Genomic DNA, 15185 nt, shown 5'->3' with positions numbered 1-15185 from the left:
AACTTCACGTAAGACATTTTTAACAAAGGCGTTGGATACAGACCGTCCAGTGGCTTTACGTAACGGTGTGAAAGAAACAAATTTTGAAGTAAGTTCAACAGCGACTAGAACGTACGAAAATCCATTAGATGTTCTGACAAGCGGTCCCAAGAGATCAACGGCAGCAAATTCTTTTAATTTAGAAGGAATGATAGGAAACAACGGAGCACGATGTGAGACAGTGGATGGTTTCGCCTTTTGACAAAGTTTACAAATAGACAAGACTCTTCGAATTCGCTTTTCCATATTGTTAAAATAACAAGTCGTTCGAAGAATATGATAACATTTTCGTGGGCCAAAATGTGCGTAGCTGAAATGAATGTACCAAATGAGCTTATTAACAAAATCGTCAGGAATGCAAAGTACCCATAGCTTGTCATCAACAGTGCAGCGTTTGAACAGTATGTTGTTTCTAACCAGATAATAATGCCGAATCTGTGTGTGTGTCTTTACATGCCATTTGCTCTTGATGTCTTTCCAAATCGGATCTTTATCTTGTTCATGAGCAATGTCCTTTAAAGATGTGGTGATGAAGTTTTCAAAGGCGACTTTCTGAATGTAAAGAATACTGAAATTTTTCTCGAGGTTGCCTTCTGTGGTACTTTTCGCAAGCCCAGCCGGTGCGCGTGACAGTGCGTCCGCAACAATGTTCTCCTTGCCGGGAATGTAGACTATTGTGAAGCGGAATTCTTGCAGAAACAATGCCCAACGTTTTAACCTGTCATGATTTAATTTTGAAGACATAAGAAATTGTAATGCACGATGATCACTGTATACTTTTACGTGCTTACCAGAAAGAAAGAAACGGAATTTGTTAAATGCCCAAACGATAGCTAAAGCTTCTAATTCAGTAACGGAATAATTTTTTTCAGATTTTGTTAGCACTCGGCTAGCAAAAGCAATGGTTTTCTGAACGGTAGTGTCATTTTCTATGGCTTCTTGAAATAAATGGGCACCAAGACCGACTTTAGAAGAATCCGTACTAAGGCAGAAATCTTGTGACAGATCAGGATGAGCTAGTATTGGCGCGTGAAGTAACGCTTCTTTCAACGAATTGAATTCCAACTGTGCTTGTTCGTCCCAGTTCCAAATAGTATTTTTTCCAGTGAGAGAACAAAGTTTTGGTGTAACTAGAATTTGCATATTCAGAAAACGACGGTAAAAATTTACGAGACCTAGAAAACTGCGGACTTGTCTTTTTGTGGATGGAACTGGAATGGCTCTGATTGCTTCTAACTTTTCAGGATCCGGCTGAATGCCTTCAGAAGAAATAATATGTCCCAAAAACCTCACCTTTGACCTACCGAATTCAGACTTTTCCAAGTTAACTGTAATTCCAGATTCTGCAAAAATACGTAACAGACTGTTGAGGATGCGATTATGTTGTTCCCATGAAGCTTCCGCTATTAGAATATCGTCCACATATAAGGTGATGTGACGTTTTAAGAACTCAGGTAATATGGAATTTAGCCCGCGAATAAATGCTGCTGAAGAAATGTTCAAACCAAAGGGAAGTTTCCGAAACTGATAACAAACGCCGAAACAAAGGAAAGCTGTGTATTTTCTGCATTCTGGATGAAGTTCGATCTGATAAAAGCTGGATCTGAGATCAATGGAAGACAACACTTTTACACCATTAAAATTTTGAAGAAGTTCTTCCATCGTCTGTGGCCTGTCTGTTTCAGGAATAATGATAGTATTGATTTGTCTCGAATCTAAGACAAGTCTGATCGATCCATTTTTCTTTTCAACAACATGTAATGGATTGTTGTATGAGCTTACTGCAGGCTCAATAATGCCCTCGTCAAGCATAGATTGTATTTCTGTTCTAACACGGTCCCTATAATGTGCTGGAATTACATATGGTCTAACACAAAATTTAGTATGCTCACGAACACGAAATTGGTGTTGAAATCCCTTGATTGTTCCTGTTTTATGAGTAAAAACTGTGGAATGTGCTTGTAAAATCTCAAAAAGGTCCTGCCTATCAGTGTCATTACAATTCTCAATTGTTTGAATTTTATTCTGAATTAACTTATTAATGTCAAGTGCGCCGTCGATATCATCCCTGTCAGTACTTACAGAAAGATTGTTAGCGTCAAGTTCCGTCGAAAATTCCGAACTGTTGTCTAACAGGAGGTAAAGCCGATTAATTTCTTCGTCATGGTTTGAGAGCCAATCTTCAAATTTCAAAGCTATTGACTTACCTTCTTTTTCTAAACTTATTTCAGCATCGTGAAAGCTTAAGATTGCTTTGTATTCATTCAAAAAGTCTACTCCCAGTATAATTTCCGTCGACAATAATGGAACAATAAGAAAGTTCATAGAGAAGCTGTGGCTTTGACAAAAGAATTCTAGGTTGGTTTGTTGGCGTACATCTACACTTTTTCCAAAGATTGCACCTTGTAATTTAATCTTACGTAACGGAAGTGTGGGACAATCGTTCGATTTGTTGCATTTGCTAAAGGCTGTTTCACTAATTACTGAAATGGGACTGCCAGAGTCAAGTACTGCCGTAAATTTTACATCATTTACTGTAATGTGAATCACAGGATATGCAATGTTGTTATGTTTTATGTCGTGTTCCTGGAGTAAGATGTCCCTAATGTCTTCCATTTTTACGTAATTACTAGCTACGGCAGCTGCGTCGTCAGTTTCATAAGTATGTTTTGTGGCTGCCAGCGGTGTGAGTCATTGCCTATTGTCTCTTTGTTGGCGCGCGTCGTTATTGGGGTTTGGAGACCTAACTTCTACAAATTCACCGTGACGAGAGGGCCCTGCTCTGTTTGAATCCCGCCAGTTCTGATGCAGTTCAGGTCTATCGTTACGATCATATCGTCTGTCGTCATGTCGGTAGATGCCATAGTTTCTTTCTTGTCGGTCACGTGGTGGAGAATTTCTCCCTGAATCGAAACTGCGCGCTGGACCGTTGCGTCTAAAGTTATTCTGTCTCCCCTGATAATATTTATTTTGGTTCCCATATTGTCTGTTTCTCTGGTTGTCTCTGTGATAGTCATTACCGCGGAGAGGTGATCTTTCCCTGTAATTATTACTACTCTGCCAACGGTTGTCATACGGGTGGTGTCTATTTTGGTCACGATTTGTGTTGTGAGAATAGCCTTGTCGTGTCCAGTTATTACTTCTTTCATCGCGGATTTGCGACGGATGTGACCTGTAATTGTTGTGTTCCTGGTTTCGCGTTCCGCAATTGTCAGTGTCAATTTCTAATTCTTGTAACAGTCCCTGAAATGCTTCAATGTCGTCTTTGCAACGTCCTGCTAAAATAATATGTCGTAAATGTTCAGGCAGTTTGATTAAGCAAATGCGGATGAGTTCTGAGGGGCTGTATGGGTTTGACAGGTATTGATTCTTGTGCAACATGTCTTCAAAATATTTCACAAGACTGGAAAATTCAGATTGTTCGAAGTGTTTCATCATTATGATGTTATGTTTTACACGGTCTTGTGTAGCTTGAGACCAATATGCTGAGAGGAAGGCATGGTAAAACTCTCCTTCACTGTGGCAATCGTGAATTACCGATCGCATTCTTACAGCTGGTTCATTCTCCAAGTAGCCACACATAAATTCTAATCTGTGTTCTAACGACCAGTTGGGAGGAAAACAATGAGAGAATTGATGGAGCCATGCTTGTGGATGAATGTCGTTGCCAGAATTCTTAAATGTTTTGAATTTACGTGTAGTAATGAACAGCTTATAGTCAAAATCATCATGTCGGCGAGTCGCATATCGGTCATTGTTAGGTCGTGTCGGCCGTTCCATCTCAAAATTCGGTGCACATTGCCAATTTCTTTCATAACTTCCGAAATGCCCTGTGTTATTATTTTGCGGCTTTTCCGTGTTTCTAAGTCCCTCTTCCCGTGTTGGAGCGCGAGTGTCTTCTGAAATACGTAATTCTTGTATTACCTGTGTCAGCTGATCTTGTACTTCCCGGATTTCTCTTTGGTGTTGCGTATCAATTTGATTCAGATTTTGTTTCAGTTTCCTAATTTGTGCGTTCTGTTCTGTGTCATTAAAGACTACCGGTTTTGCGTCATTCAGATTATCATCTACCTTCGCAGATAAATTATTTAGCTGATCCGAAAGTTCAACTACTTTCTCTGATAATGAACACATTTCCTCAGTGTGTTTTTCTGAACCAAGTTTCAGAGTGTCCATTTGTGTTGAAATCGAATCTACTGTGTCTTTTAAGTTTTCTTGACTTTTTGCAAGTTGCGTAACCGAATCGGTAGATGCAACTGCGTCAATTTTAGCTTGCAAGGTGTTGTGATTTTCATGAACAATAGTTTGCAGTTCTTTTATGGCTGCTTCGTGATTCTGTAATGCATTTTCATGACGCGAAAAAATAGGTTGGAAATGCTCACAAATTTGAGTTTTTACGTCATTACAGACTTTTTGACATTTCGATTCAATGTTATGTAACTCAGTAGTTAAATCTTCACGCGTTTGTTCAAGAGTTTGTTCCAATGAGTCTAACTTTTGAAGATTTTGTCCCATTGCGTCTAACTGTTGCTGAGTTTGTCTCTGATTTTGTTCCAGTGTGTCTAACTTTTGAAGCTTTTGCTGTGTTTGTCTCTGATTTTGTTCCATTGTGTCTAACTTTTGTAGCTTTTGTCCCATTTGTTGCATTAACTGTAATAACAATGCACTGGTGTCTGAAACATGTTCCTCAGTGCTTTTCGGCAGTGAATTTGCACCGGCAACATTCACATTTTGACAAGCGGAAAACGTGTCTTGACTCATTTGGGAAAACGGTGAGGACGCAAAACCTGAATCTACAGTATTTGCAAAGTTGTGTCCTGTCATTTCGGATTCCTGAGGCGAGCTGTTACCGACCGATCGATCGATAATGCTTCCCTCTTCACTAATTGTTTCACTGTCCACGCCATTGTTTGCCGCCCGCTCCATTTCCCTATGCACGATTACCAAATTACTACTTTGAACATCAGTTAATTCATTACTCGGTGGCGCTAACACACTGCTTTCATTTTCACTGTCATTTCTCAGTTTACTTTGGAGCCTAGTATTACGTTTTTCACACGCCATTATTGTCACAGTATTTCACACGACAACACAGAAAAACACAATTTGAAGATCAAAAATAAGAGAACACATTAACATAGCACTGAAAATAATATCTAGTTAATTGCAGCTGCGAAATACTTGGTGCAAATCTACATGCCTGCCACAACTGTTTTACTATACAACAATGAAAGACTGCAACTACAAAGGAAATTCTCTCTATAATTACGCGCTAGCAATAAACAAAATCTACACTAATTACACAAACTACAAGAAAAAAATCAGAAGATTCCAGTGAGGTATCCTAGGCTAAGGGTCGACATATGAAACGTCCCCTTTTGAACAATTATACAGGACTGTGCTTAACCTGACACACAATATTTTTAGCGCAACGCAATCTGACTTTCAAAATTCCCTACAAAAGAATGGCCCTGACTAACATTAAACTATACCTTTCACAAATCACTTACCTCACAAAAATCTTCGCTGCTCAAGCTACTGCAATACAGCGAGCGCCACTACTGCCAGCTAAATAAAAGATTCAAACTATGGAAGGCACTAACTACTGATAGGGATAGTTAGCAAATGAAAGATATTAATAGAGAACAAACAATGTATTTACCTTGATATCATCACAAGTCATAATATATATATCAGTTCATGACAAATTAGAAACCTCCGCCATCTCTCTCCCCACATCCACCACTGCTGGCGGCTCACCTCCAACTGCGCAACGCTACGCGCTGTTCACAGCCAGCTGCCTCTGCCCAACACTACAATGGCAGACAACAATGCACACTACCCACAGACTGCACACAGCACAGCCAGTGATTTTCATACAGAGGTGGCGTTACCAATAAAAAACCTAAACAGCATACTTACATAGAGAAAACATAAACAGCCTACTTACAAGTGTTCACCCTTAAGGGGGTGAAATAGGGGATGAGACTTTTTATGAAAATATTTGTTTATGAAAGCATTTTTGAAGCTCAATCTACGAAAATTTAAATTTGGCTTCCCAGTTAATTAAAAATACGTGTTTCGCTGTTTTTGAAAATTTAACCCCTGTATGGGTGAAACGGTGGGTGAAAGGTTTTATGGAAATATTTCATTGTGCAAGTATTTTTGAAGCTAAATCTATGGAAATTTGTATTTTGCTTCTATGCTAGAAATAAAACATACGTATGTCACAGTATTTGGACATTCAAGCCCTAAGGGGGTGAAATAGGGCGTGAAACATACACTCCTGGAAATTGAAATAAGAACACCGTGAATTCATTGTCCCAGGAAGGGGAAACTTTATTGACACATTCCTGGGGTCAGATACATCACATGATCACACTGACAGAACCACAGGCACATAGACACAGGCAACAGAGCATGCACAATGTCGGCACTAGTACAGTGTATATCCACCTTTCGCAGCAATGCAGGCTGCTATTCTCCCATGGAGACGATCGTAGAGATGCTGGATGTAGTCCTGTGGAACGGCTTGCCATGCCATTTCCACCTGGCGCCTCAGTTGGACCAGCGTTCGTGCTGGACGTGCAGACCGCGTGAGACGACGCTTCATCCAGTCCCAAACATGCTCAATGGGGGACAGATCCGGAGAGCTTGCTGGCCAGGGTAGTTGACTTACACCTTCTAGAGCACGTTGGGTGGCACGGGATACATGCGGACGTGCATTGTCCTGTTGGAACAGCAAGTTCCCTTGCCGGTCTAGGAATGGTAGAACGATGGGTTCGATGACGGTTTGGATGTACCGTGCACTATTCAGTGTCCCCTCGACGATCACCAGTGGTGTACGACCAGTGTAGGAGATAGCTCCCCACACCATGATGCCGGGTGTTGGCCCTGTGTGCCTCGGTCGTATGCAATCCTGATTGTGGCGCTCACCTGCACGGCGCCAAACACGCATACGACCATCATTGGCACCAAGGCAGAAGCGACTCTCATCGCTGAAGACGACACGTCTCCATTCGTCCCTCCATTCACGCCTGTCGCGACACCACTGGAGGCGGGCTGCACGATGTTGGGGCGTGAGCGGAAGACGGCCTAACGGTGTGCGGGACCGTAGCCCAGCTTCATGGAGACGGTTGCGAATGGTCCTCGCCGATACCCCAGGAGCAACAGTGTCCCTAATTTGCTGGGAAGTGGCGGTGCGGTCCCCTACGGCACTGCGTAGGATCCTACGGCATCCGTGCGTCGCTGCGGTCCGGTCCCAGGTCGACGGGCACGTGCACCTTCCGCCGACCACTGGCGACAACATCGATGTACTGTGGAGACCTCACGCCCCACGTGTTGAGCAATTCGGCGGTACGTCCACCCGGCCTCCCGCATGCCCACTATACGCCCTCGCTCAAAGTCCGTCAACTGCACATACGGTTCACGTCCACGCTGTCGCGGCATGCTACCAGTGTTAAAGACTGCGATGGAGCTCCGTATGCCACGGCAAACTGGCTGACACTGACGGCGGCGGTGCACAAATGCTGCGCAGCTAGCGCCATTCGACGGCCAACACCGCGGTTCCTGGTGTGTCCGCTGTGCCGTGCGTGTGATCATTGCTTTTACAGCCCTCTCGCAGTGTCCGGAGCAAGTATGGTGGGTCTGACACACCGGTGTCAATGTGTTCTTTTTTCCATTTCCAGGAGTGTATTATGAAAATATTTCATTGCAAAAGCATTTTTAAAGCTAAATCTTTGAAAATTGGTGTTTGGCTTCTCGGTTAGAGATGAAAAAACACATGTTTCACTGTTTTTGGAAATTCAACCTCTAATGGGGTGAAATAGGGTGAGGCTGATTCACTGACTCATTACCGCCCAGCCCAAACCGCTAAGGACAGAAACTTGAAGTTTAGGGAGGGTGTGGTTCTTACACTGTACGTATCGTTTAAGAAGAAAATGTCTGAAATTCCACTCCTAAGTGGTAGAAATAAGGGACGAAAAGCTTTTTGAAAGTCTGTCGCTATTAAGCGAGTTTTGGAGCTAGAACAAAGAAAACTGGTATGTAGTTTCTCAGTCATAAAATAAAACATATGTGTTTCAGCATTTTTGGAAATTGAACCACTAAGTGGGTAAAATGATGGGTGAAAGTTTTTTAAATAAAATATTGCTAAGAAACTACTAAAGGATTTTTAAGGCTACATCCGTGACAACTGGTATTTGACTTCTCGGTTAGACATAAAAAAATACGCATTTCAGTACTTCTTGAAATTCGACCCCCAAAGAAATGCAATAGAGGACGAAAATTGTCAACAAAATATTTCGTTGCATTAAAAAAATTTAAAGTTAAATTTATGAAAACTGGTATTTCACTTCTCTATTAGGTATAAAGAAATATTTGTTATGGGGCGAAATTGCTATGAAAATATCTCCACAAGAACGCAGAAGACATGATTAAAAACAACTTTGGACCCCAGCTACCAGAATCGCTTTTTGCTCAGAAGTACATTCGGAAAAGACCATACTTATATGTGCTTAATTTGCGTGAAAAGCTTAGAAGGTGTTCCAGTTTGTGAACAACATAAAAATTCGATTAAATTAAAACAAAAAAAATTCTGCAGGCCAGATAGTCTACGGGAGCGAAGCAGCGGGCGCAAAGTTACATATATACACTATGTGATCGAAAGTATCCGGACACCTGGCTGAAAATGACTTACAAGTTCGTGGAGCCCTCCATCGGTAATGCTGGAATTCAGTATGGTGTTGGCCCACCCTTAGCCTTGATGACAGCTTCCATTCTCGCAGGCATACGTTCAGTAATGGAATATTCCTTGGAGAATGGCAGCCCATTCTTCCGAAGTGCTGTACTGAAGAGAGGTATCGATGTCGGTCCGTGAGTCCTGGCACCAAGTCGGCGTTCCAAAACATCCCAAAGATGTTCTATAGGATCCAGGTTAGGACTCTGAGCAGGCCAGTCCATTACAGGGATGTTATTCTCGTGTAACCACTCTGCCACAGGCCGAGCATTATGAACAGGTGCTCGATCGTGTTGAAAGAGGCAATCGAAATCCCTGATTTGCTCTTCAACAGTGGTAAGCAAGAAGGTGCTTAAAAGACCAATGTAGGTCTCTGCTGTGATAGTGCCATGCAAAACAACATGCCTCCATGAAAACACGGCCACACCTTGACACCACCGCCTCCGAATTTTACTTTTGGCACTACGCACGCTGGCGGATGACGTTCACCGGGCATTCGCCATACCCAAACCCTGCATTGGATCGCCACATTGCGTACCGTGATTCGACACGCCACACAACATTTTTCCACTGTTCAATCGTCCAATGTTTACGCTTCTTAGACCAAGCGAGGCGTCGTTTGGCATTTACCAGCGTGATGTGTGGCTTATGAACAGCCGCTCGACCATGAAATCCAAGTTTTCTCACCTCCCGCCTAACTGTCATAGTGCTTGAAGTGGGTCCTCATGCACTTTATAATTCCTGTGTGAAGGTCTGGATAGATGTTTGCCTATTACACGTTACGACCCTCTTCAATTGTCGGCGGTCTCCTTCAGTCAACAGACGAGGTCGGCCTGTACGCTTTTGTGCTATACGTGTCCCTTCACGTTTCCACTTGACTATCACATCGGAAACAGTGGACCTAAGGATGTTTAGGAGTGTGGAAATCTGGCGTAAGGACGTATGACACAAATGACACCCAATCACCTGACCACGTTCGAAGTGCGTGAGTTCCGCGGAGCGCCCCATTTTGCTCTCTTATGACGTTTAATGACTACTGAGGTCGCTGATATTGAGTACCTGGCAGTAGGTGGCAGCACAATGCACTTAATATGAAAAACGTATGTTTTTGGGGGTGTCCGGATACTTTTGATCACATAGTGTATATGGTGTGCTTCATCAGTCAGTTTAAACATAAATAACTCGAACGCTTAAGCTCTGTATGTACCAGTTAACATTTGTAAATGTTTGATATTAAGTACACAATACTGATCCTGTTTTCCTTGTTGGCAACATTGCACCAGTAAGTTGGAGCACATCCTTTTTGCTAATAACAAGTAGGGTTTGAAATCATTTACAACCTCGCCGTTGAGCGCCCATAGCTCCGGTTTGGATACCTCTTCTTTAGTATTGACCGTCCATTGCCAGTGCTAGCATTCTATCGTTGCTGTATGTAGCACAGTAAAGTATAGCTTAGTGAATGTCATGTAAAGCAAGAGAATCTTGTCCCCATCCCGAAACTATACCACACCACACAAACACCACTCTTTTTCCCATGGCATAAGTCGAGTTCTGCGCGGGGCTTCAGTAGTTGCTTCCTCTGATTCCTGGAAAAGCTTCCGTTACTGACTAATAAAGTTTACAAAAATCCATTAATTGTTGAGAAGCAATTGCGTGAGACTGTCTGAATTGTGGGTAGAAAAAGTTACCATGACTTTATACGCAAGGCACAAATCCTGCTTGTGTCTCCTCCTAAACCACTGCACCGATTTCAGCCAAACTTGGGGCGCATATCCCTTGCTGTCAGGCAACAATAGCTGTCAGGGCAGGAAACATTTATCTGCCATAGTTCAGGAGAAATGATATGATAAACAATGAGATGCGTGAAATACTGCAGCATCATGCACGATGTTTAAATTTATTATTTCTGTGCCACTAACACTATTCGGAATAAATTTCGCAGACAGTATCTACATTTGTGGCAAAATGCATCTACAAAATCATATCATGTATGTACTGGACCGGGGTCCTAGATACGACGAAGAGGCTTCGCCCGCCGTAGCACTCAGTGGTTCACAACCCCACGACAGGCCACAGCATTCCGGCCACCCCACCGCCGCCCCACACGGAACCCGGGGCTATTGTGCGGTTCAGCACCCAGTGGACCCCCGGGAACGTCTCATACTAGACGAGTGTAACATCAAATGTTTGCATGGTATAATAATTATCGAGTACGCGTACGTGGAAAAAGTGTTTGTGCAGCGATCGCCCACACAGTGTAACTGAGGCGGAATAAGGAGACAGCCCGCATTCGCCGAGGCAGATGGAAAACCGCCTTAAAAACCATCGACAGGCTGGCCGGCACACCGTATCTCGACACTAATCCGCGGGGCTGGATTCGTGCCGTTGGCCACTCGGGAAGCAGCGCGTTAGACTGCGCGGCTAGCCGGGCGGGCTAAATTATATCATGGTACCACACATAGTCAAGCAGATGTGACATCATAAACACTGAGATGAGTGGTAAACTGCCGCATTGTGCGTGACGCTTAAATTTATTAATTCTAACTCTATTCGCAACATATTTTGCAGACAGTATGCTATGGACCACTCAATGTAGATACACAAATTCATCACTATGCGACACATAGTTCAAGAGATAGGAAAGAAACTCTCAGATGCGAGAAAAAAAATGTCGGATCATGCACGAAGTTTTAACACATTTGTTCTTTACTGATACAACACAACTATAGTTGAGTCAACTTACGGAAATCTCTGACACCTGGCAGTGCCTGTGAGAGCTTTCAGCTGCGAAGCGCGAACATCCATAGGCGAAAACAATAGGAGTTTATAGCGCTATACAGAGGCCTTGCCACAAAGATGTTTAAAATTTGCACTGTAGACACGCGAAGCAGCTGTACTTATACATTCGTACATTGTGCGTGTTTCTTTGTGCGACTGTTCATAATTTCAAAGGTGTTTTCACGAATACATGGAAATATTGTATTATTCTGCCCATTCATTTAATGTAGGGTACCTATGAAAGCTGCTTTTTCGGATCGCTAGACAATAATTCAAGCAAATCATACTAATGGAGTTTATTACAGTAAGTTAAATTGACAGTACCTTGCGTATTCACAAAGAGGTGTCGCAAGCAAATGGCAACATGCAAATGATCAATGTGCTTCGGTATATACAATTTCAATGCAAACAAAACAAAATAGTTCATAAGTCACTGCTATGGCGTTTCTATAATGGCTCGTCTTCCACTGCGGCCGCGTTTTTTTTTTTTTTTCCCCTGAGGTTAAAATGCAGCTTCACCGGTGGCTCACGGTCTTACTGTCTTAGTGGATAGTAAAACTGTTCCATTCGACAATGATGTCATTCCAGAGACATCACTTGAGTGCACGTTGAAGATGTGGCGGTGAGACTTGAAATCCCATACCACCCTCCGACGGTGGAAGTTCAGGTCGCAGGCACATACTAACCAACTACGAACTACAATAGGTATCAACAGTGGTGGTTTATGATGGTCGATACCCATCGAATGGTCAATTCAACACTAAAGTGACCATAAAAGTGCTATTGTTAGCCATGGTCAGGCTCGGAGTCCTCAAGGGTGGTGAGAGGAACAGGGTGTCAGTACCAATGCCAGGGAGGCATTGTGCCAATGTTTTGTAAGCCGGTGACTGTGTCGCGTAGGGCTTCTACTTTGGCATAGAGACGGCTTGTCTTCTTTCGCATGGACGTATCGAGAGTGGCCATTTCCTCGTGGAGGGTAACTACCCTAATGAGGGGAAGGGCATGCAGGCTTCAGCGATGCACCTTATTCTGCAGGCGCAGGAGGGTATGCATCTGGGAGGCACTAATTTTAGCCCATGCAGTGGAAGCATGGGTGAGAGAAGGATGGACAACCATCCAGTACAGCTGGAGTGTGGTGTCGAGGTTCAGTTGCCCACTGTTGAACATTGGGTACAATGTTCCTTTTGGGTTTCATATTCTGCATGGTGATGGAAGAGCAGTTTTTTATGCATCCGTACACCTAGATATTTGGTATCGGGGGACCGTGGGACCTGGACGCCTGCAATAGTGATGGTGTGGCGGAGGATAGAGCGCCGTTTGCTGAAGTAGACTGCCGTAGTTGTGGCGGCATTGAGGGCAATCTTGTTGGAACGACACCAGGTCACTGTTGCATCCACTTGCCTCTGGAGGCGAGCATTGAGCTGGTCTGTGTTGCAGCTGGTGGTGTTCATAGGAACATTGCTGGCCGCGGCTAAGCCGGGCGGCGCTTATATTCTCTTGGCCTAGATGCCGCTCCTGCCGCACTCGTGGCGTGCTATTGGCTGACGTCGTTTCACAGCCCTCTTTGCTGTAACGTTCCAGGTCGACGAGCCGGCGCCTGATTTTACATCGGAACACATATTACATTACAAACACGGTTCATTTTTGGTTTCCGTTTCTAATAGAAAAATTAGCAAAATGAATACCCTAGCAATGCCCAGTTAGTCAACTAGTACCAAAGTAAATTTTATAAGACAGTAACTACCGGTGCTCTGTTTGATCTTCAACAGACTTCTCATTGGAAAGATGGATATTGTTGTGGCAGACGATACAGTCCCTAGTTCCTGCAGGTGAGACTTGTAAAAGAGAAAAGCGGACGCAGATTTGGCAACGCTTGTATGTGTGTTTGCAGGGCGCAGGGTCGGCGGAAGATCTCCCGCGTGGACATCGAGAAGTGCCGGCCGCGCATCCAGCGCTGTGAGAAGCTCGCCTGCACCGACAACTCGACCAAGGGCCCCGTCTGCGGCTCCGACGCCAACACCTACGACGACATGTGCAAGCTGCAGAAGGAGGCCTGTCTGTGAGTCGCTACTCTGTATTTGATTTTGTTGTTCGGAAGGTCTGTCAGTTATCTTCTAGTCGCTGAACTATCCAACTGAGTACATGCAATGAAAGCTTGTGCGATTTTTAAATACCACTGCCTTTTACAAAAGCCTGAAAATTATTTCAGTGCGTAACTATAAAGCACTGGGGAACGTGCTGTCCATAATCTCCAGTCTGCAGGTCCGTGACTCAGCTCGCCGAAATTGAAATAAAATGTTATAATTCTTTATGCACACTCTAATACAAAAAAAAGGACGCACCACCAAGGAATTATCCAAATTGGACGGAAATCGGTAGATGTGATGCAAATGTACAGACAAACAAATGATTACAATTTCAGAACAATTGGGTCATTTATTCAAGAGAAAGAGCTTCAGAAATTGAGCAAGTCAATGGCGCGTTAGCCGACCTCCGGTCCTTATGCGAGCGGTTATTCAGCTCGAGATTGATTGTTAAGATTAGTCGGGTGCTATCCTGTGGGACAGCACCTTAAATCGTCAAAAGCTCACGATGGTTGGAGGTCACTGCCCGTAATGCTGCAGAACTTCTCAATTGGGGAGAGATCCAGCGAATTTGTTGGTCAAGGCAGAGTTTGGCAAGCACTAAGACAAGCAGCAGAAACTCTCTCCGTGTGCGGACGGGCATTATCTTGCTGAAATGTAAGCCCAGGATGGCTCGCCATGGAAAGCAACAGAACGGGGCGTAGAACATCTTCGACGTACCGCTGTGGCGTAAGCGTGGCCGCGGATGACAACCAAAGGGGTACAGACATGAAATGGATTGGCACCACAGACCGATCACTCCTGGTTGTCGGGCCGTATAGGCCACAGTCAGGTTTGTATCCCACGTCTGTCCAGGGCGTCTCCAAACATATCTTCGCTACTCATCGTGGCTCAATTCGAAGCCAGACTCATCACTGCGTCTATATCTACAGGGCTATTACAAATGATTGAAGCGATTTCATAAATTCACTGTAGCTCCATTCATTGACATATGGTCACGACACACTACAGATACGTAGAAAAACTCATAAAGTTTTGTTCGGCTGAAGCCGCACTTCAGGTTTCTGCCGCCAGAGCGCTCGAGAGCGCAGTGAGACAAAATGGCGACAGGAGCCGAGGAAGCATATGTCGTGCTTGAAATGCACTCACATCAGTCAGTCATAACAGTGCAATGACACTTCAGGACGAAGTTCAACAAAGATCCACCAACTGCTAACTCCATTCGGCGATGGTATGCGCAGTTCTTCTGGATGCCTCTGTAAGGGGAAATCAACGGGTCGGCCTGCAGTGAGCGAAGAAACGGTTGAACGCGTGCGGGCAAGTTTCACGCATAGCCCGCGGAAGTCGACGAATAAAGCAAGCAGGGAGCTAAACGTACCACAGCCGACGGTTTGGAAAATCTTACGGAAAAGGCTAAAGCAGAAGCCTTACCGTTTACAATTGCTACAAGCCCTGACACCCAATGACAAAGTCAAACGCTTTGAATTTTCGCCGCGGTTGCAATAGCTCATGGAAGAGGATGCGTTCAGTGCGAAACTTGTTTTCAG

The 15185-nt window shown here is 44.0% G+C and overlaps 1 protein-coding gene across 1 annotated transcript in view; it reads left to right on the top strand.

Annotated features, from left to right (window-relative positions):
* Window positions 1-15185, top strand: part of LOC126416386 (agrin) — a 354777-nt gene that overhangs the window by 325786 nt on the left and 13806 nt on the right. The window contains exon 7 of the mRNA XM_050084069.1: window positions 13446-13613. Within this exon, the coding sequence (XP_049940026.1) occupies window positions 13446-13613 (168 nt within the window). The remainder of the gene's footprint in view (window positions 1-13445; window positions 13614-15185) is intronic.

The sequence above is a fragment of the Schistocerca serialis genome, chromosome 8, assembly GCF_023864345.2.
Source record: "Schistocerca serialis cubense isolate TAMUIC-IGC-003099 chromosome 8, iqSchSeri2.2, whole genome shotgun sequence".
Classification (NCBI taxonomy): Eukaryota; Metazoa; Arthropoda; class Insecta; order Orthoptera; family Acrididae; genus Schistocerca; species Schistocerca serialis.
Note: the sequence above shows the minus strand (reverse complement) of the source record. Positions and strands in the feature narration are given on the sequence as shown.